Source organism: Narcine bancroftii, chromosome 5, assembly GCF_036971445.1.
Source record: "Narcine bancroftii isolate sNarBan1 chromosome 5, sNarBan1.hap1, whole genome shotgun sequence".
NCBI lineage: Eukaryota > Metazoa > Chordata > Chondrichthyes > Torpediniformes > Narcinidae > Narcine > Narcine bancroftii.
The window spans coordinates 46,780,204-46,802,113 of NC_091473.1; the positions used below are offsets into that span (position 1 = coordinate 46,780,204).

Here is a 21,910-nt window from a genome sequence, read left to right on the forward strand (position 1 = left end):
CTATAGGAAAGATATCAATAAGATTTAAAGAGTGCAGAGAAGATTTACTAGGATATTGCATGGTTATGAGTTACAGGGAAAGTTTAAACAGGTTAGGACTATATTCCCTGGAGCATAGAAGAATGAGGGGAGATTTGATAAGAGGTATTTAAAATGTTAACATTTAAGAAAAATTTGCACAGGTATATGGTTGCGTTGGCAGTGGCCAGGAAGTGCATAGCGGTTACTCATGTTTTTCTCATGTTGTGAATGTTTTAATGTCTTAAATGTTCATTTTTGGTCGTTTATGTGTTGAGTGTTTGATGTTGAGGGGTTGGGGCGGGGGAGGCAGAGAGGGGAAGGGGCGTTAGATTTGGACTTGATAGAAAATTTGCATAAGTTGGATAAGTTGTAATTGACACAGGTTTGTAAATACTGTTGAGGACCAAGTTGTAAACTGTTGAGTTCAAATCTGGAAAACTATTTGAGTGAGAGAAAGTGGTAGAGGTGGGGACAATTACGAAGTGGATATTAAAGCTTTGGAAGGATATGGGCCCAAACATAGGCAAATGGGAGTGACCCAGAGAAATGACTTGTAAGGCATGGAGGAGTTAGGCTGAAGGGCCTGTTTGCTGCTTGTGCAACTCTAGTTTTACAGAAGAGAGGAGGAAGAAGAGAAGGATATATTGTCCGTGTGGTGGGGGAGAGGTGAGGAGACCCTTCTGCAGTGTTAGCACCACCATTGGCCCCTGTCGGCCTGAGTGGTTGTTTGTTGTGCACGGAATTCTTGCCTAAAGATGAAGTGAAAGGGAATCTGCATATTTTTTGGTAGCCTTTCTTTTAATTAGTCTCTCTCTGTTGACAGGTGAAGGAGCCAGTGTCTTGCTCTACCCCTTGGACGCTGCACATGGCCACAGCAAGAAACTCTCCTGTGACGTGCTGCGGAACTATCGTGTCCATGGAATCGAGCCACGTGATGGGGTGTCCGACCCCACCTTGCTGGCGGTGTTTGGAGGGAAGGGGGTGGCTGTGCTCGAGCTGAACACACAGGGAGATGAGCCGGTGCTGCGGCCGGCAGGCCAGCTGTACGAGCTGCACGACTGGATCTGGGACCTGCGGTGGCTGCAGGACAGCAATCAGCCCGCCACGTACTTTGCCCTGGCGCTCAGCCACAACTCCGTGGCTCTGTGCGACTACTGGGCGCGGAGAATCCTGCGCCAGGTGAACTGTGATGAGAAATGCATCCTCTACTCCGCCCGCTTTGTTGGCTGCAGTTGGGATGAGCTTGTGCTGGTGGCTGGGACTGTCTTCAACCAGCTGGTCCTGTGGCGGATGCAGGGTCCAACCGACAGCAAGGGCAGGGTGCAGACAGAAAGACGCATCAGTGGCCACAGCGGAGTCATCTTCAGCATTGATTACATGGAGCCAAGCGGCATCCTTGCCTCTGCCTCAGATGACAGAAGCATCAGGCTGTGGAAAGTCGGGAACCTCCGGCGAGCCCTGGAGGCTGGAGGCCAGCAGACTGAGTGCCTCCTGCAGCTATATGGACACCGCTCCCGCGTGTGGTGCGTGCGGCTGCTGGCAAATTGCGTTATCAGTGCGGGCGAGGACTCCACTTGCTTGGTGTGGAGTTACAGTGGTCAAGTCACTGGCACCTTCCGAGGACATGGAGGGAGCGTGAGGGCACTGGCAGTCAGTAAGGACCAGGAATGGTTGGTCACCGGAGGGGTGGATTCAGGCATCAGGCTATGGACAATTGGCAAAATGAAATCAGAGGACACAACCATCACTCAACTCCATTTTGGCCAGGCTTTGGAAGCAAGGCACCCCAAAGCTTTGACATCAGTTGACACAAGCTTTGTTTTGGTCATGACTGGCTCTGGAAGCATCTATAGCTGTTGCCTGGCCACTGGCATATGGAGGCTCCTCCTGGAAGACCCAAATTACCAGTCCTATAGTTTGCTGGCAGCCACCAGGCTCCTAAACGGTGATGTTCTTTGTGCTGTGGGGAACATCAAAGGCAACATTAAAATATTCCCAGTTTCCAAACCGGAGGAGGCGGTGGAGCAACAGGAGCATCAGGGCAAGGTCCACAGTCTCAGCTGGGCCTGGCGAGACGGGCAAAGCCCAGGGCAGGGCAACCTGTTCTCTTCAGGGGCGGAGGGGGAAATGGTGTGGTGGGAGGTTAGCTCTGCCAGAAGCCAGCTGAACTGGAGAGTGAAGTGCCGCTACCTCCTCCCGCCCTGCAGGCACCGGTGGCACACCAGTGTGGCCTTCATCCCAGATCTCCCATATCTGGTGTGCGCCGACCGTCGGGGTTCAATCCTGCTCTACTCAACGGAGGAGGGGCACCCAGCCACTTCGGCACAAAGGCCAGTTTCAGTGCAGTCGGGACTGCATGGAAAATCCGGCGCCACCTCGGTCCTGTACCACCGTGGCCTAGTCTACAGCACAGGCCGCGATGGTTGCTATGGGCAACTGTGGCTGCAGAGTGGCCAGTTGGGCCTGTTAAGGATCCAGCGGGCGTGCCAGGGCGTGGGGTGGGTGGAGCAGCTCCTCCCCGCCGCCGGCGGCCACCTCCTTGCGCTCGGGTTCCACGGTGCCGACTTTGTGGCGTGGATCCTGGAGACAGAGCAGCGGCTGCTCTGCATTGCCTGCGGTGGGGGTCACCGCTCCTGGACCTTCAGCCACTCCACCAGCGGCGACAACCTCTTTGCCTACATCAAGTCGGGATCCGTCTACGCCTGTTGGAGGAAACCAACTGGTGGCTGTGGGAAGGTGGTCAAAGAAGCCTTGCACGGGCGGGAAATCACCAGCATCCGGCATGTTGGCAGGCTCGAAGCAGGCACCAGTCTCCTGGCCACTGGCAGTGAGGACACTGTCATAAACATCCTCACCATCGACCAGACCACGGGCCGCCTGGCCAAGCTGACCACCATCAGTGACCACATCTCCAGTGTGAGGACCATGGCAGTTGTTGGGTGTGGTCTTGGTTCCTCGGCCCTGCTCTTCTCCGCTGGAGGCCGGGCCCAGCTGCAGTGCTGCCGTCTCCACCTCAGTCACGAAGATGCCAGCCTTTCCCCGAGGTGCCAGGTCGAGCATTTGGCTTCTCACAGGTTGTCTGAAGATTGGGAGCGACGCAAGAACAGGCACAGAATGCTGAAGATGGACCCAGAGACCAGGTAGCTGTCTTAATCTGAAGCATGCAGACATGCTTCACCTCAGTAAGCAACGGAGATTGCAGATACTGGAGAAAAATAATATGTCGGAGGGTCTCAGCAGGAGAGGGAGCATTCATATCCCTTCAGCTGGAAACTCCCTGATTCTCATGGTCCCCATCCTACCACAACCCTCCCGGTCCTTCTCCACATCCCCAGTCTTCATTAAGGGTTTCGACCCAAAACGTTGACTATTCTGTTCCTTCCACTGATGCTACTCCTCAACCTTCTAAGTTTCTCTTGCAGATTGTGTTCTTTAGTTTTCCTTGTAATCCGTTGACATCGACTTTGGCTGGGTTTGAAGTCATAGTGTGTGGAAACAGGCCATTTGGCCCACCACATCCATGTTTACCAGTGAGCACGTATGTGTATGAACCTCATCTGCTAGCACTTTGACTGTGGCCGCCAATGTCTGGATAGTTGAGGTGCTCATCTTAAATGGTGGCAGCAGTTCTGTTTCCACTACTCTGTGTATTCCAGGTACTCCGAACTCTCCAGGCTAAAAAAAGATGCATGAATAAATGAATAGTTTATTGTCCTATACTTAAGTACAACAGACAGATATAATGAAAGTCGTACTTGCTTGAGGTTTGCAAATACATAAAACACACTTAACAGCACCAATTTAAGTATATTTAACATACAAATTGCTAGAAAGAGAAAAATAGATCATTGATGTAGTAAAAAAAATAGATTAAAAATTTAAAAGGAAGAGGAAATAGATGTATATTTTCTCTTGGTATTTAGTGCGAAGGAGAAGTTTAAAAGATTTCCCTCTCGATTTCCCCCCCCCCCCCCCCCCACCTTCTCACTCGGAATCTAAGTCCTCTAGTTTAATCCACGCTTCTGCTGAGGCTCTGCACTGCAGACACCCAACTGGCCTCTGGTGCCTTGTTTTATTGCGGAAATGCAAGACTATGGTCTGAACACAGCTGCTCGGGGACTGTTTAGCCTTAGAAGTTTGAGGATTCAAATTCCACTCCAGCGACCCGAGTACAAAATCCAGGTCAGCTGGGTTGGAGAGTTAGACGGCCAGAGGTGTGCATTTTGAAGGAGATGTTGTGCTGGTTATATCCTCTCAATTGAAGTTAAGACATTGTGTATCCATAGTGAACAGAAGAAGCAAGGGCAAATTTAATGTTAATCTCTAAGATTCTTGATGTAATTCTTGCGGGATAATGCACAGTTCAAACGATCTACAGCGCAGGTATAGAATCAGAATTTATTGTCATGCACGTGTCACGAAATTTGTTGTCTTGCGGCAACATCACAGTGCAAAGATTTCTATAAACCACATTTCAAAATAAAATAGTGCAAGAGAAAGCAAAATACAAAGTAAGGTCGTGTCTACGGTTCATTGTTCCTTCAGGTTCCGATGGCAGCGGGGAAGAAGCTGTGCTTGTTGAGTGCTTGTCTTCAGGTTTCTGTATCTTTGTATCTGATGGTAACAGAGTGAAGAGGGCATTGCCTGGGTGGTAGAGGGTCCTTGTGGACAGAGGCTGCTTTCTTATTAAGAGTCTTGTAGATGTCCTCGATGGAGTGAAGAGCAGATGCAATTACTGTTGGAAATATTTTGCTGGTTGTAAGAATACTTGTTTGCTGAGGTGCAATGTAAAAGCAAGTCACATTTTTGTTCACTGTCACTTGGACTGATTTGGTTGGCATTATAAGCAGACCCCACGCTCTATCTTTTAGTTTGAAATGGGTCTCTGCGGTTAGATGACTACAGAATGTTTGGGCTGTATTGTGAGCTTTTCCCTCTCTTGCAGGTACATGTCCATCGTGGTGGTGGATGGTGGGTTAGATTCTGAAGTGGAATCTCATTCCTCCTGGCATTTCCTGGGGGCAGCTTGCAGTGATGGAGCAGTGAGGTGGGTTTTCTCTAAAATGCATGCCTCATTTACATTTGATATCCTTCCTTGCTCTGTCATAATTTGGGAAGTGCACAAAAAACACATGGCAGGACAGACAGCATTAAAGAGACAACCTTTTTTTATGTAAAATTCTCCAGATACTGGAAATCTGAAATAAAAACAACTGGGTATTTCCAGCATTAGCCGTGAAATAAAAATGGCTAAAGTTTAATGAGTAGATATTTTAGCTGGGGAAGAATTTCAAGAGTCTTGAACCCTGTCTTGTGTTACTAATTGATCTCAACGTGCTTTAGAAGCATTGCAAATAAAATTTACAGATGCTAAAAATCTGAAATGAAAACAATTATTCTCTAATTTATTATCTACCCGTATACTTAAATATTTTAACCTGTTCACCAGGCATTTAAATTAAGTAACTCGTTGACATTGAGTATAATCCTGTAATTTCACTTTAATCCCAGTTTACTTTATTCCTCCAATCGTAAATATAATTTATATAGCGAACCTAAAACATATTTGGTTTCAGAAAGGAATTAGATATATAAAAGATTGCTACGTAAGAAGAAATTTAATGAATTTGATCAATTAAAAAATAAATATGGGATACAAAATAATACCCTTTTTTGTTACTATCAACTACAGGCTTATTGAGAGATAAACTGGGTCCAGTAATGTCTTTCCCAAAATGTGGTGATGTAGAAATATTGATACATAGTAGATATGTTAAGAAATTTATTTTGGCTATTTATATTATAGAAGGGAACTATTAAACAGAAGATACACAAGTCCAGACAATGTTGGGAGACGGATTTAAATGTTAATATTGATGAAATAAATTGGACAGAGTTGTGCTGGGACAGTATGACAAATACTATAAATGTTAGATTATAGGCTAGTTCAATATAAATTTTTACACCAGTTATATATCACTCCGCAAAAACTAAATAAACTGAAATCAGATTTAGGTGTGGTCAGGAGGTAGGTACTTTTTTACATTCCACTTGGTCTTGCTCCAAAGTGAGACCTTTTTGGTCAAATTTGGTGTTTTATTTAGAACGAGTTATGGGAATTAAATTTCCACAAACTCCAATGTTATTTTTATTAGGTAATATTGAGGAGATAAGACTGCAACCGAAACTATCTACATATCAAAAACAATTTTTGAAGATTGACTTAGCAGTAGCACGAACATATAGAGCAGTGACATGGAAATCAGATACCCACTTGGGTATGCAACGTTGGAACGCAGAGATGCAAAGTTGTGTTTCTTTGGAGATTACTTCTGAGAAATAAGTACAATGTAATTTTGAAAATTTGGCGCTTGTATTTAAGAATTTTTTTTTTAATTTTTAAATTTTTCACACTATGAACCATACTGACCAAAATACATACAGACATTTTTCTCTTGAATATACAGTGTCATTTTCTCCCCTTTTCCCCCCTCCCTTCCCTCCCTCCCTCCCTCACCCCCCTCCCCATTTATTCAAAGTTCAATCTATATGATACATTAAACCCGTTAAACAATGTCGTCACTTAATAAAAATAAACAAATTTTTGTCTTTTACTTTTACATACTGGGTCAGTTCATTTCGTTGTCTTCTCCTTCTGTCATTTTAGGTGGTGGAGGTTCGTGGTAGGATTTCTCTATTGTGTTTCATGTATGGTTCCCATATTTGTTCGAATATTATGATGTTATTTAACCATATAACCGTTTACAGCACTGAAACAGGCCATTTTGGCCCTTCATGTCCGTACCGGTTCACTTGAACAACTCCACTAGCTCCTCCGCAAACTCCTGAGGAAGTAGAGGCTTTCTTCATGATGCCATTGGTGTGTCATAAAGATAAAAAATGAAAAATGGGAAAAGCTATGCTCCGGAACTATGAGAAATACAATAAACAGGTTCTTAAATTATATATTATTTTTTCTACTGGAATACATTTATTTATTTCTAGGTACCATTGTTGTATTCTCAAGTTGTCTTCTAATTACCAGGTTGACATAATACATTTTTTTGCTACAGCTAGGGCTATCATAATAAATCTTTTTTGTGCTCCATCCAAATCGAGTCCAAATTCTTTATTTCTTATACTACTTAGAAGGAAGATCTCTGGGTTTTTTGGTATATTGCTTTTTGTAATTTTATTTAATATCTGGTTTAGATCTTCCCAAATTTTTTCACTTTCTCACATGCCCAAGTTGCATGTATTGTTGTTCCCATTTCCTTTTTACAGCAAAAACATCTGTCTGATACTGTTGGGTCCCATTTATTTAACTTTTGGGGTGTGATGTATAGCCTGTGTAACCAATTATATTGTATCATGCGTAACCTCGTGTTTATTGTATTTCTCATAGTTCCGGAGCATAGCTTTTCCCATGTTTCATTCTTTATGTTTAGATCTTTTTCCCATTTTTGTTTAGGTTTACAGTTTGTTTCCTCATTCTCCTTTTCTTGCAGATTGATGTACATGTTTGTTATAAATTTTTTAATTATCATTGTGTCTGTAATCACATATTCAAAATTGCTTCCTTCTGGTAACCTCAGACTGTTTCCCAATTTGTCCTTCAAGTAGGTTTTCAGTTGGTGGTATGCAAACATTGTATCATGAGTTATATTATATTTGTCCTTCATTTGTTCAAAAGATAATAATTTATTTCCCGAAAAGCAATTTTCTATTCTTTTGATCCCTTTTCTCTCCCATTCTCTGAAGGAAAGGTTATCTATTGTGAAAGGGATTAGTTGATTTTGTGTCAATATTAATTTTGGTAGTTGATAATTTAATTTATTCCTTTCTACGTGAATCTTCTTCCAAATGTTGAGCATATGGTGCAATACTGGTGAATTCCTATGTTGCATCAATTTTTCATCCCACTTATACTATACAAGTTCAGGTATCTTCAGGTTTCTTCTCCCCTATTTTATCCAGCTCTAATCTGGTCCAATCTGGTTTTTCCCTTGTTTGATAAAAATCTGATAGGTATCTTAATTGTGCTGCTCTATAATAATTCTTAAAGTTTGGTAGTTGTAACCCTCCTTGTTTGTACCATTCTGTTAATTTATCTAGTGCAATCCTCGGTTTCCCCCCTTTCCATAAGAACTTCCTTATTATTTTCTTAGCTCCTTGAAGAATTTCTCTGTTAGGTGAATTGGTAATGATTGAAATAGGAATTGTATCCTTGGGAAGATGTTCATTTTAATACAGTTTATCCTTCCTATCAGTGTTAGTGGTAAGTCTTTCCAATGCTCTAAGTCGTCTTGTAATTTTTTTCATTAATGGCTGATAATTTAGTTTGCATAGATGGCCAAGATTATTATTTAGTTGTATACCTAGGTATTGAATTGCTTGTGTTTGCCATCTAAATGGTGATTCTTTCTTAAACTTTGTGAAATCCGCATTATTCATTGGCATTGCTTCACTTTTATTTGTGTTGATCTTGTACCCCGATACTTCTCCATATTCCTTCAATTTCTTATGTAATTCTTTTATTGATATTTCTGGTTCTGTTAAGTATATTATAACATCATCTGCAAATAGATTGATTTTATATTCCTTCTCTTTTATTTTTATCCCTCTTATTTTATTTTCTGTTCTTATCAGTTCTGCTAGTGGTTCTATAGCTAACGTGAACAGTGAGGGAGATAGTGGACATCCCTGTCTTGTTGATCTGCTTAATTTAAATTGGTTTGATATATATCCATTTACTGTCACTTTCGCCAATGGTCCCTTATATAATGCTTTAATCCAATTAATATATTTCTCTGGTAGGTTGAATTTTTGTTGTACTTTGAATAAATAATTCCATTCTACTCTGTCAAAGGCTTTCTCTGCGTCTAAAGTAATAAATCCAGTTTGATCTAGTTTCACTATTTTTGGTACACAGTCGGCCAATCTGTTTGCTAATAGTTTAGCTATTATCTTATAATCTGTGTTAAGTAGAGATATTGGTCTATACGATGCTGGTGTTTGTGGATCTTTCCCCGTCTTTGGTATTACTGTAATTATTGCTGTTTTGCATGAATCTGGTATGTTTTGTGTTTTTTCAATCTGGTTCATTACTTCCAGGAGAGGAGGAATTAATAAGTCTTTAAATGTTTTATAGATTTTCATTGGGAGTCCATCCTCTCCCGTTGTTTCATAGTTCGGTAGTTTTTTTAATATCTCCTGTATTTCTTCTATTTCAAATGGTTTTATTAATTTATTTTGCTCCTCTGTTTGTAATTTCGATAGTTCAATTTTAGTTAGAAATTCATCTATTTTGTCTTCTTTCCCTTCATTTTCAGTTTGATACAGTTGTTCATAGAATTCCCTGAAGTTTTCGTTGATCTCTGTTGGGTTATATGTAATTTGTTTGTCCTTTTTCCTTGATGCCAATACCGTTCTTTTAATTTGTTCTGTCTTAAGCTGCCATGCTAGTATTTTGTGCGTTTTTTCTCCTAGCTCATAATACTTGTTTTGTCTTATGTTCTTCTCCACCTTATATGTTTGTAGTGTTTCAAATTTTATTTTTTTGTCTGTCAATTCTCTTCTTTTAGTTGCATCTTCCTTTATTGCTAATTCTTTTTCTGTATTTGTTATTTCCCTTTCCAAATGTTCTATTTCCCAATTGTAGTCCTCCTTCATCTTAGTTACATAACTTATTATCTGTCCTATGATGAATGCTTTCATTGCGTCCCATCGTATAAACTTATCTTTCACTGATTCCGTATTTATTTCAAAGTACATTTTAATTTGTCATTCAATTAATTCTCTAAAATCCTGTCTTTTAAGTAGCATGGAGTTTAATCTCCATCTATACATTCTTGGTGGGATGTCCTCTAGCTCGATTGCCAATAACAGGGGTGAGTGGTCCGATAATAGTCTAGCTTTATATTCCATTTTCCTAACTCTTCCTTGAATGTGGGCTGATAACAGGAATAGGTCTATCCTTGAGTATGTTTTATGTCTACCTGAATAATATGAATTTTCCTTTGGGTGTTGTTTCCTACATATATCCAAAAGTTGCATTTCCTGCATCGATTTAATTATAAATTTGGTTACTTTGTTCTTTCTGTTAGTCTTTTTTCCAGTTTTATCTATGTTTGAGTCCAAATTAAGATTAAAATCCCCTCCTATTAGTATATTCCCTTGTGTATCTGCGATCTTCAAAAATATACCTTGCATAAATTTTTGATCTTTTTCATTAGGTGCGTATACATTGAGTAAATTCCAAAATTCTGAATATATCTGACATTTTATCATTACATATCTCCCTGCTGGATCTATTATTTCCTCTTCTATTTTGATTGGTGCATTTTTATTGATTAATATAGCTACTCCTCTGGGTTTTGAATTATATGATGCTGCTGTTACATGCCCTATCCAATCTCTCTTTAATTTCTTGTGTTCCACTACAGTTAGGTGTGTTTCTTGCACGAATGCTATATCAATTTTTTCTTTCTTCAGTAAATTTAACAGCTTCTTCCTTTTGATTTGGTTATGTATTCCGTTAATATTTAAAGTTATATAGTTCAACATGGCCATTTCATACTTTGTTTACCTTTCTTTTCCGTTTCCTCATCACCACCTTCCCTTCTTATCCATTTCTGCTTTCTTTTTTTGAACACATTATAAGACAACATTTCTAAAACATAAAATATTTCCACTATTCCCATATCTAAAATTCTTTTAACCCCAATAGTCCCTCCCCTTGCCCTTGTCGGGGAACCACATCTCCCCTCTCCATTTGGATTGTGAACCCACTTGCGTCAACTGATTTCGCAGTGACTGTTATTCTTCCCCACCCAGCCCTCCAGAAAAGATTTCAATCTTCACATATAACAAAGCTCACTCTCTTAATTCCCTCCTTACTTCCTTTTTTCCCTTTCTTTCCCTTCTTAGTTCTTACTTATACTTTATTCTTCTTTATATATAGTTTGTTGTCATTTTTGTTCTTGTTACATCTCTTCATCTCTCTGTCTGTTTTGTAGGTGTTCTGCCAATTTTCGTGCTTTTTCCGGATCCGAGAACAGTTTGCTTTGCTGCCCCGGGATAACTATTTTAAGCACCGCTGGATATTTTAACATAAATTTGTAACCTTTTTTCCATGGGGTCGATTTTGCTGCGTTAAACTCCTTCCTCTTCTTCAGGAGTTCAAAACTTATGTCTGGGTAGAAAATTTTTTTTTGACCTTTGTATTCCAGTGGTTTTTTTGTCTTCTCTTATTTTTTTCATTGCCTTCTCCAATATATTTTGTCTTGTCGTATATTTTAGGAATTTTACTAGAATGGATCTTGGTTTTTGTTGTGGCTGTGGTTTAGGGGCTAATGTTCTGTGTGCCCTTTCTATTTCCATTCCTTCCTGTATTTCTGGTCTTCCTAGGACCCTGGGGATCCATTATTTTATAAATTCTTTCATATTTTTTGCCTTCTTCATCTTCCTTAAGGCCCACTATCTTTACATTGTTTCTCCTATTATAGTTTTCCATTAAATCTATCTTCTGAGCCAACAGCTCCTGTGTTTCTTTACCTTTTTTTTTATCAGATTCTTCCAATTTCTTTTTTAAGTCATCTACCTCCATTTCTATGGCGGTTTCTCGTTCTTCCACCTTGTCAACTCTTTTTCCTATTTCTGTCATGACCATCTCTAATCTATTCACTTTTTCTTCTGTACCTTTTATTCTTCTTTTTATTTCACTGAATTCTTGTGTCAGCCATTCTTTTAATGTTTCCATATATTCTTTAAAAATTTTTTATCCATGTACTGTCCCTTCCCTTCATCTTCCATTTCTCTGTGTAGAGTTTGATGTTCTCCCTCCTCTTCTTCTGAGTCCACTCCAGGATCTGTGTCCGTTACCTCTGTCTCTTCTGATTTTCTTGTTGGGTTGTTTATTTTATTTTGTTGGGTATTTTTGTTTTTATTCTTTTTATTAAAGGTGTCTTGGTGTTGATCTTCTTCCTCTGGGTTGGTTATCTGATATGCTATTTTTATTCTCTTCCTCCTTGTTCCCGTTATTTTCTATGTTTTCCTGTTGGGAGTTTTGCTGTCATGTTATACTTGTCTGTTTCAGCTGTGGAGATTTACTCCTCAGCTGGTCCCCTCTCCCGTCGGTGTTGTTTTTGTCTTGTGCATCGCGCATGCGCGAGGATTCACGCATGCGCGGTTGCGCACTTTTGATTGGCTCCGTGAGTCATTTTTGTATTCCTGAGTTCGGGGTTTCCACTGACCTTAGGGAGCGGGCTTCTCTCTCCACGGCGGGCCTCCTCGTACAGGTAAGGCCTTCACCTTTCCCTTCTGACATGTTTCCTTCTTCTTTTCTTCCTGTTGTTTTTGGTTTTTCTTTCTTTGCTGCCATTTTCTCCACACTTTTATTTTTAATTTGTTATGGTTTCTGTGTTTGTCGCTTTGCTTTTTCTTTACTTTTTTTAAACTTTTCTGGAGAGGGCTGGTATTTTCTTACCGGTCATTACTCCATCACATGACTTCCTTGTTGTATTTAAGAATTGAGAGAATTAATTTATAGACCTTTTCCTTGACCTCAAACTTTGTTAACCTCCTTGAAAGTATTAAAAGATAAATGATTAATTCCGTGTGGTAAGGATGAACTTACGGCAACCAGGTTTCTATTCCAGTTTCTTACTTTTGTTATGTTTCTTACTGGTATCATTTTTTCCTCCTTTCTCTTTTTTCCTCTTAGGGTTAGTTTAGTGGTAGGTGGTGGTTGAGGGCTTGGGGTTTATGGTATCATGTAAATATTTGATATTAATATTTGATTGTTGTATTTTGCACTTGAATATTATTACATGTATGGAAAACTTTTAAATAACATTTTCAAAAGAAAGAAGAATCATGTGCTGCTCCCAGAATTGTCTCCCATTCCTGGTAACTCAAAATTCTTATCAGAACCGGTTGTGGTCGCTGATCGCCAGCTCTCTTGGGTCTGAGGGTCTGGTGAGCCCTTTCAATATTCAATTTTTCTCTGAATTTGTCTTCTCCCAGTACTCGTGAGATCTATGTTTTGAAGAAGTTCACCGGATCTCTTCCCCCGATTCCTTCTTTCCTTTTTATCCATGTACTGTCCCTTCCCTTCATCTTCCATTTCTCTGTGTAGAGTTTGATGTTCTCCCTCCTCTTCCTCTGAGTCCACTCCAGGATCTGTGTCCGTTACCTCTGTCTCTTCTGACTTTCTTGTTGGGTTGTTTATTTTGTTGGGTATTTTTGTTTTTATTATTTTTATTAAAGGTGTCTTGGTGTTGGTCATCTTCCTCTGGGTTGGTCATCTGTTGTTTCTCTGATAATTTGGACATTATTTCATCTGCTAAGATTCTCCACTTAGTTCGATCTTGTCCAGCAAACCTTGTCTGTCCTACTCCTATTGCTTCACATCTTTCTCCAAGGTTTTTAGCTTACCTTGTGTTTTTACCAAGTCTACTTCTGCTTGGGTCTATTTCTCTAATTTCAGTCACGTCACTCATTACATTTTGAAGGCCATAAATCGGTTGCTCAAGTTTTCCATTTTCTCCAGGATAATATTTAGTTCTTGTCCCAACTTCCCAGCTCTGCTGGGATCCACTAATTCTGAGGCCACTCTTGCGCCACTCCCTTTTGGGCTTTTGCTCAATGTTCCTGGCTGAGTAGAAACTTCCTCAAATTTTGTTCTCGGCTGCCTTTGTTTCTTAGTACTTGTCCATTTTTTAATGAAGAATTCTTAACTTTAAAGTTTTAACCCTCTTCATGGAGAGCTTGATCAAAACACATCTGTCTGTCATTCACATGGCCACTCCTCCTGTTGCATTGTACCCTTGAGAAATCTCTGCCTTAAGTGCCCCACTCAATCTTCCTTTTACATGACTGACCCTGCAAATTTTCCTTCATTGTCTTTCTACATTTAAAATACAACCTGTTTCTACACATTAAAAAAAAATCCCACAATTTCTCCTCTCTGTTCTCTGTGGCTCTTTGGTTTCTCCATTTTGAGCTGGGAAGGAGAAATAAATTTTGAACACTAATCACTATATTGTTGAAACTGAGAATGTAGATAGTCTGTTGTCTGGTCCCTCTCACAGTCGAATAACCTGCCCACAGTGAAATGGTTTGTCTAGAGCTTGTTAATGTGTCCCTAAATGAGATGTCAGTCATTAAACCATATTCCAATTGATTTTGTTATGTAGACTGTTTGTAATCGCCGAGGGAGGGAAGAAGATCCTGCTGCTTGCCGAATCCTTCTACCACCAGCGGTGTGTGCTGAAACTGCAAACATTCACACATCAGCTGACCTTCAGAGAACGGTGAGTGTCTTATTGGAGGATTTGGAGCAGGGCTCCCCAAATGTTTTAGACCGTCGACCCCTTCAGGGAATATGTGGTCCCTCATTGACTCCCAGGTATGGAATCCTGCTGCTGGACAGGTGGGGTGGGGGGGACAGGACGGCGGGGGAGGGGGGGGGGGGGCGGGGGGGTGGGTGGGAAAAGGTGAAATGCTAGGTAGTGTGGCTAGACTTGGGCTGGACAGTCCAGCACCACCTCGAGCTGGACGTTAATTTGTTCTCCATTTCAGGGTGTAGGCCCTACACCCACAAATGGAGAACAAATTAAGAGGCAGAAAGGGCACTTAACTGTTAAATGCAGCGTCCCGGGATCTGCAGGCCGTGCGCAGCCGGCTGGCGCATGCACAATAAGGGGGGAGCATGACGGCTGCACAGAATGGTTCATGGCAGGTAAGCCTCACCCCCCCCGCCCCCCTCCCAGTGCTTTTGGGGGGAAGGGGGGTTGATGGCGCGGATATGCTGGACCAGGCGAGTGAGCCCCACTAAATTTTCTTCAGGATGCTGCAAAAGTTTTGCTATTCTAATAGGCTGGTCATTGAGGTCTGTGCTGAGTTCTGTTAGCCCACAAGCTCTTAAAAATAAACTGAATCTCTCTTTCCCTGGGAACTTCCAGAATCACTAGTGCAATATTTCTTGATGGGGCAAAATAATATCCCCAAAATTAAAATGCAACATTAGTACGTCTAAGCCCATGCTCCTCAACTGTACCCTCTTTCCAATCTCCCATTCTGCACTCACTGTCTCGCCCTCTCCTTCCCTCTTGGCTTCATCCATCTTCCCTCACTCCCATCTGTCCTCCCCAGCTTGTGGCACCCATCCCCCTCCTTTGACTCTTCCCAGTTAAACTGGTAATACCCCACTTACACTAGTGTGGACAGGAATTTTAACTACTCTTTGTTATGACAAAGGTATAAATACCTGAGCAGAAATTGGTATTTGAAAGTTGAACAAGTCAAATAATGTCCTTTCTTTCTCTCTCCCCACCTGTAGGAGAGTGTTTTTATGCAGTGCTGCCACAGATGGAAGGATTGCCCTTTGGGATATTTCATGGATCATTAAGAAGGCCAAGGATGAAAATATTCTCCTGAACAGAACTCACCAACCCTGGGGTATGTCCTACATAATTAGTAAAGATACTATTTGTTGGTGGAGTGGTACACCTCCGGTTGTGTGGTTTTTTTTAACTGTATCTAAAGGCCTTCACAGCCTGAGACAGCATTTAATTGTCCATTACTAACTGACCTAGAGAAAGTGGTGAGCTTTATACTTGAACCACTAGTCCTCCAGGTGCAAGTGCACCTACAGAACTGTTAGGGAGCAACTTCCAGGATTCTGACCCACTGATGGTGAAGGAACGGTAATATATTTCCACGTCAAAATGCTGCCCGGCTTGGAGAACAACGTCCAGGTTACATCCATTCTCGGTCTTTGTATCCTGTGGCTCAGTAAAACCTCAAGCCATTGGCTCAGCAGCGCTCCAGTATCAAGGTTTGTGCTGCTAGGCACAGGACCTTACAGATGTGAATTGGGAACAGGAGGGGGTTAGTTTGACTCTCACCTGCTCCACCATTTAGTAAGATTATGTCTGATTCGACTGTAGCAACAAGTCCACATTCCCATCTACCATGGCCATCTTTCACCCTCTTTGATCAGCTGAGGAAATTTTTTTACTGAGTTAATTAAATTAAGACATACAGCATGGTGACAGGCCATTTTGGGCCACAAGTCCATGCCACCCAATTCACCAACAACTCCCATATGTTTTGAAGATTGGGAGGAAACTGGAGCCCCCAGGTGAAAAATCGGTAGAACATGCAAACAAACTCCTTACAGACAGTGCAGGGTTTGAATCCTGGACCCAATCACTGGTGCTGCTCTAACTGCCAGACCGTCTGGGCCACCCCATTAGCCCAGTGCTGTTTGTGCAAGTCTGCTGTGCCGGAGGATTTTTGCATTACAACAGTCAACACTATCCAAAAATGTTTATTGTTGCCCGTTAATTCACGTCCTGAAACGACGTGAAGAGTGTAATAAAATGCAAGTGTTATGGCCTTTCCTCTGGAGGATACATTGGGTAAAACCTGACTGCTCAGAAAAACACAATGGATTTCATTGTGCATGCAATGTACACTATTTTGATCCAGTTGCCATCAGATGAGACTCGGAGTGAACCAATAGCTCACATTTCATGACTCCTGCCTGATTTCAATCCTGCAGTGTGAAGTAGTTGCCAACAGATCAGAATGTTGATGTGGACTCCTCCTGTGTTTCTCACAGAGCTGGAGTCTCCCTGCCTGGTGTTCGAGGCCCATCAGTGCGGAGTGAATGGACTGGATGTCAGGCCCCTGGACATGGGATGTTACCTGTTGGCCAGCAGTGGAGATGACAACGCCATTCGGGTCTGGGTGGTGTGCTTACGAGAGGAGTCTGGCATCTGCGACAGCCATCAGCTGGTGGTGTGCTCGGATGTGCAAAGGGAGATGCCAGTTGTGGAGCTGGCAGAGAGCAGGAACAATGGGCAAGTGGACTCAACAGGAGATGCGGGTTGGAGCCGCCTGGGGGTGATTGCAGGTAGTTGGAGCACAGATGACAAAGTGGCATTGCAGGTGCTGAAGGGCCCCAGCGTGGAGAGTGCACACGCTGCCCAAGTCACGGGTTTGAGAATCCTGAGCCCCAGCCTGCTGGTTTCGGCCTCCATAGACCAGCGACTGACACACTGGATACTGAGCAGCCACAATCTGAGCCTGATGCACAGCAAGTGGTGCCAGGTAGCTGATATTGCCGAGCTGGAGAGCTGGGATGGAGAATCCCCAGGAACCCGCCTCTTCGCCCTCTGTGGTGATGGGCTACAGATCTTAAAGAGTTGGCAGAAGGATTATCTTGGCTTGGCGCCAGAGATTGGCAACGCAGATGATGGAAGTCAGAGGTAAAATACTTGAAAGATTTGGCGAGTTGGGCAGCATCTGCAGGGAGAGGAGCAGAGTGGTTACTACTGAGCATGAGAAGACATTTGCCAGTGGACAGAAAGCAAACATATCTGAAATAAGGACAGAAAATCAAAGTTCAAATTTATTGTCAGAGGACACACATGACATCACATCCAACCCTGATATTCTATTTTCCTGCAGGCCAGGAAGAATTTTTACTTAATGATAGCTGTAAACTGTATTCGAAGAAAAATATGTATTTATTCTTATACATATGTGAACAAACTATGCAAATACATTAAAAAATATTCAGTATTAAATAATGAGCAGAGCAAAAGTCCTTAAATTGGAAAAACTCAGTAGGTCAGGCAGCATGTGTTAAGTAAGCTGCTCTTTACATCCAGTGAACTGTCAAAAGCTGTGCATCAGTTCAGTGCTCAGATTGGAGACCAATCACTTGGCTCCACTCTGTGATGGTTCATTCTCCTCAGGAGCCTCAACTGATGTCCATCTCTCCCCACCAGTGTGACCTAGCCCTCTCCCCCATTGAATGCATCTAATTGCTACTGAATTTATTTGTGAGTTTCTGAGGTTCCCTATTGTGTCCCATTGACATGCTCTTTTATGGCACAGAAGCAGCCCCTTTCTCCTTGTATAGCAGATTAAGGCCAGAATGATGGTGGAGACACTGGGGCAGGTTTCTGAACCCTCAGTTAAGATCTCAGTCCACCATCCCTGTCATGAGGAAATACATGGACTCAATGCCCTGTTTGAATAGTTGCTGCTATTTGACCACCTGTGCTAGCACATGAAAGCTGGCTGTTAGTGTAAGATTTCCTGGATTGGTTGGTGGCCTTATTGCTTGTGTACAACTGGAATCATTAGACTTGGCAAAGAGCAGGCAGCTGGAAATATCCAGGGCATGGTGTGCATTGTGTGCAGGGTAACCCTCAGAGGGCAGCATTCTGGGGTTCTTGTTGCAGATGCAATGGCATTCCCTGTGGTATCTGATTCCAGGCTCAGCAAAGCTTTTGGCTAAATAAGCAAAGGAGGCTATGAGAGAAAACACTTATTTTTGGAGAATAGTTGCACTGTGATGCTGCCATAAAACAACAAATTTTGTGACTTGGTCATGTCAATAAATTCTGATTCTGCTCTGGAATATGTTGTCAGGGCATTTGAGGACTAAGTAAATTGCAGGACTGTGTGGAATGGTTGCAATGAAGTCCTGGGAGCCTGTAGAGATTTGACTGGCTGATGATTCTAATGGAGGAAAAGCCCAAACTAAGCTGAAACCTCCAACTTCCAGGACTAACAAGTTGAAACATGCAAACACTCCAATGACAGACTCACAATCTGGTTCCTGGTACCCGGTCCACAATCTAAAAGCCTGGCTGTGGCCACAAACCTTTTCATACTCCAGACCCACAGTCTTCCCAATCCTGGCTCTGGCCACACACAGCCTTCACATTGATCAGCTGAATGGTCATGGTCTTTGCCCCATGGTAGGGGAGTCTTTATCTGGTGGGCATAGGTTTAAAATGAGAGGGGAACGATTTACTTGAGGGTCAACTTTTTCACACAGAAGATAATGGGTATATGGACCAAGGTGCCAGAACAAGTGGTAGAGACAGGTACTGTTATATTTAAAAGACATACAGGTACATTGGGTGAAACAAGCAAGTCTGCAGATGCTCTGATTGTGGTAAATACACAAAAGTGCTGGAGAAACTCAGCAGGTCCTGCAGCATCCATAGAAGGCAAAGATATATCACCAATGTTTTGGGCCTGAACCTTTGGTCTAAGTACGAGGAAGAAGTAGGTAGGCATCAGAAGACAAAGGTAGGATGAGGAAGAACGGAAAGGAGCACAGTCCAACATCTAAGAGGTCATAGATGGACATGGATAGGAAGGCAGGAGAAAATCTGAGAATTCATTGGTGGGGGTTGCTTTGAATGCAGAGCTGAGAAAAGGGGACAGATGGATAGGGACGAGAGATGGGGGCTAATGGAAACTGGGACGGTCAATATTAATGCCATCTGGTTGGAGGGTGCACAAGGTGTTCTTCCATTTTGCAGGTTGTCTCAGATTGGCAGTGCAGAAGACCATTGACAGACCTGTTGGCATGGGTATGAAGTGGGGAATTGAAATGGGTTGCCACTGGAAGATCCCCGTTATTACAGTGGATAGAATAAAGGTGCTCAAAGAAATGATCTTCCAATCTGTGTCCAGTCTCTCCGACGAACAGCAGGCCATAATTGGAGCACCGGATGCAGTAGATGAGCCCTACAGATTCACAAGTGAAGTATTGCTTCACTTGGAAGGACTGTTTGGGACAGACAGACAGGGTTGAGATGGACATGGACAAAAGATGGATAACTGCGATTACCTCAGAGAGGCATCTTGTTCAGCTAAAGGACTTGTTTTGCTGCTGTTTGGTTCAATGACTGACACACCCAGTAATACACAGCTCCATGGATAACAAGACCTTAACATTACTAATGAGAGAACCATACACTGAACCATAAGGATTTCTGAACAATTAGATATGATAATTAGTTTTACTCTATCTGATCATTGTCACTGACACTGTGAGAACTTGCTGTGCACAAATTGACTGTTGCATTTTAAAAATGTTTATTGGCTGTGTGAGGAACCCAGCTCACTGATGAAATAATTTCTCAGAGTCAATAGATGAAGCGATATAACCTTTTATTCAACGTTCTTGCAAGAGCGGGTGTCCTCACTGATAATCAACAACCTTTATTTATACATTTCTTTGTGTTAATAACCACTCCTTTGTTATTTTAATTGGTTAGTTAACTGAGTAATCTTTCTTTTTCTTTCTTTGGCTTGGCTTCGCGGACGAAGATTTATGGAGGGGGTAAAAAGTCCACGTCAGCTGCAGGCTCGTTTGTGGCTGACCAGTCCGATGCGGGACAGGCAGACACGACTGCAGCGGTTGCAAGGGAAAATTGGTTGGTTGGGGTTGGGTGTTGGGTTTTTCCTCCTTTGCCTTTTGTCAGTGAGGTGGGCTCTGCGGTCTTCTTCAAAGGAGGCTGCTGCCCGCCAAACTGTGAGGCGCCAAGATGCACGGTTTGAGGCGTTATCAGCCCACTGGCGGTGGTCAATGTGGCAGGCACCAAGAGATTTCTTTAGGCAGTCCTTGTACCTTTTCTTTGGTGCACCTCTGTCACGGTGGCCAGTGGAGAGCTCGCCATATAATACGATCTTGGGAAGGCGATGGTCCTCCATTCTGGAGACGTGACCCATCCAGCGCAGCTGGATCTTCAGCAGCGTGGACTCGATGCTGTCGACCTCTGCCATCTCGAGTACCTCGACGTTAGGGGTGTGAGCGCTCCAATGGATGTTGAGGATGGAGCGGAGACAACGCTGGTGGAAGCGTTCTAGGAGCCGTAGGTGGTGCCGGTAGAGGACCCATGATTCGGAGCCGAACAGGAGTGTGGGTATGACAACGGCTCTGTATACGCTTATCTTTGTGAGGTTTTTCAGTTGGTTGTTTTTCCAGACTCTTTTGTGTAGTCCATTAACAATGGCGTGAAGCAAGGCTGTGTTCTCGCACCAACCCTCTTTTCAATCTTCTTCAGCATGATGCTGAACCAAGCCATGAAAGACCCCAACAATGAAGACGCTGTTTACATCCGGTACCGCACGGATGGCAGTCTCTTCAATCTGAGGCGCCTGCAAGCTCACACCAAGACACAAGAGAAACTTGTCCGTGAACTACTCTTTGCAGATGATGCCGCTTTAGTTGCCCATTCAGAGCCAGCTCTTCAGCGCTTGACGTCCTGCTTTGCGGAAACTGCCAAAATGTTTGGCCTGGAAGTCAGCCTGAAGAAAACTGAGGTCCTCCATCAGCCAGCTCCCCACCATGACTACCAGCCCCCCCACATCTCCATTGGGCACACAAAACTCAAAACGGTCAACCAGTTTACCTATCTCGGCTGCACCATTTCATCAGATGCAAGGATCGACAATGAGATAGACAACAGACTAACTGAGTAATTGATGTTAGTTTAACCTATCAAAAGCTGTTCCGCTCCTAGTCTTAAAGCCTGCCCTTATTTATTTCTCCCATTCCCATGATTTTTGCGACCCCCATCTCTTATTTATTCTTATCCTTATTTGGGATGATGCTTTGTCACATGTTCCCGTTCTTTCGCAGTTTAATATATCAAGTTGGCCTTGCCTGCAATCTCTTGCAGGAACTGTCCTTCCTTTGTATTCTAGCAGACACCCCTTTTCTTCTCTCACGTCTCGTCTCTGTACAGCCATTATTACATTTTGCTGAAACATCACTTGGGATAATTCTCACAGCTGTAAAACACTTCTGCTCCATAAGAATGGCTTTGCTGACATTTTAACCCACAGTTATTGCACCAAATGGCAGATTTTGTTTAGAAAAGCGGTTTCATTGCTTCCTCAGCAGGACTTAACAGACAAATGTTTACATGGAAAAAGGCTATGATTAAATATTTTCTTTTCTCTTTGTTTTATATTTTTTTAAAGTAATTTTTTTGCTAAATATGGATATGACATCAATTAAAAAGTGACAAGAGAAGCAGTTAAATCTCCCTGGCATTGAAAG

General features: G+C 42.5%; 2 protein-coding genes across 13 annotated transcripts in view; one reads left to right on the plus strand and one right to left on the minus strand.

The window, feature by feature from the left end:
* wdr6 (WD repeat domain 6) overlaps positions 1-21,910 on the plus strand; it is a 38,700-nt gene that overhangs the window by 5,169 nt on the left and 11,621 nt on the right. For 7 of the 9 annotated variants that reach the window (XR_011357502.1, XM_069937339.1, XM_069937338.1 and 4 more), the window contains exons 2-5: positions 845-3,161; positions 4,967-5,068; positions 14,220-14,336; positions 15,365-15,483. Coding sequence is in view for 8 of the 9 variants with exons in the window: in XM_069937339.1 (XP_069793440.1) it covers positions 845-3,161; positions 4,967-5,068; positions 14,220-14,336; positions 15,365-15,483 (2,655 nt within the window). In the remaining variant the exon portion in view is untranslated. Of the gene's footprint in view, positions 1-844; positions 3,162-4,966; positions 5,069-14,219; positions 14,337-15,364; positions 15,484-16,651; positions 20,251-21,910 lie in introns of those variants that run through there. The other 2 variants (XM_069937334.1, XM_069937335.1) reach the window with 2 other exon arrangements.
* dalrd3 (DALR anticodon binding domain containing 3) overlaps positions 17,252-21,910 on the minus strand; it is a 59,763-nt gene continuing 55,104 nt past the window's right edge. For 3 of the 4 annotated variants that reach the window (XR_011357505.1, XR_011357503.1, XR_011357506.1), the window contains one exon: positions 17,252-17,337. The gene's annotated coding sequence lies outside the window, so the exon portion shown is untranslated. The remainder of the gene's footprint in view (positions 17,338-21,910) is intronic. The other variant, XM_069937343.1, reaches the window with a different exon arrangement.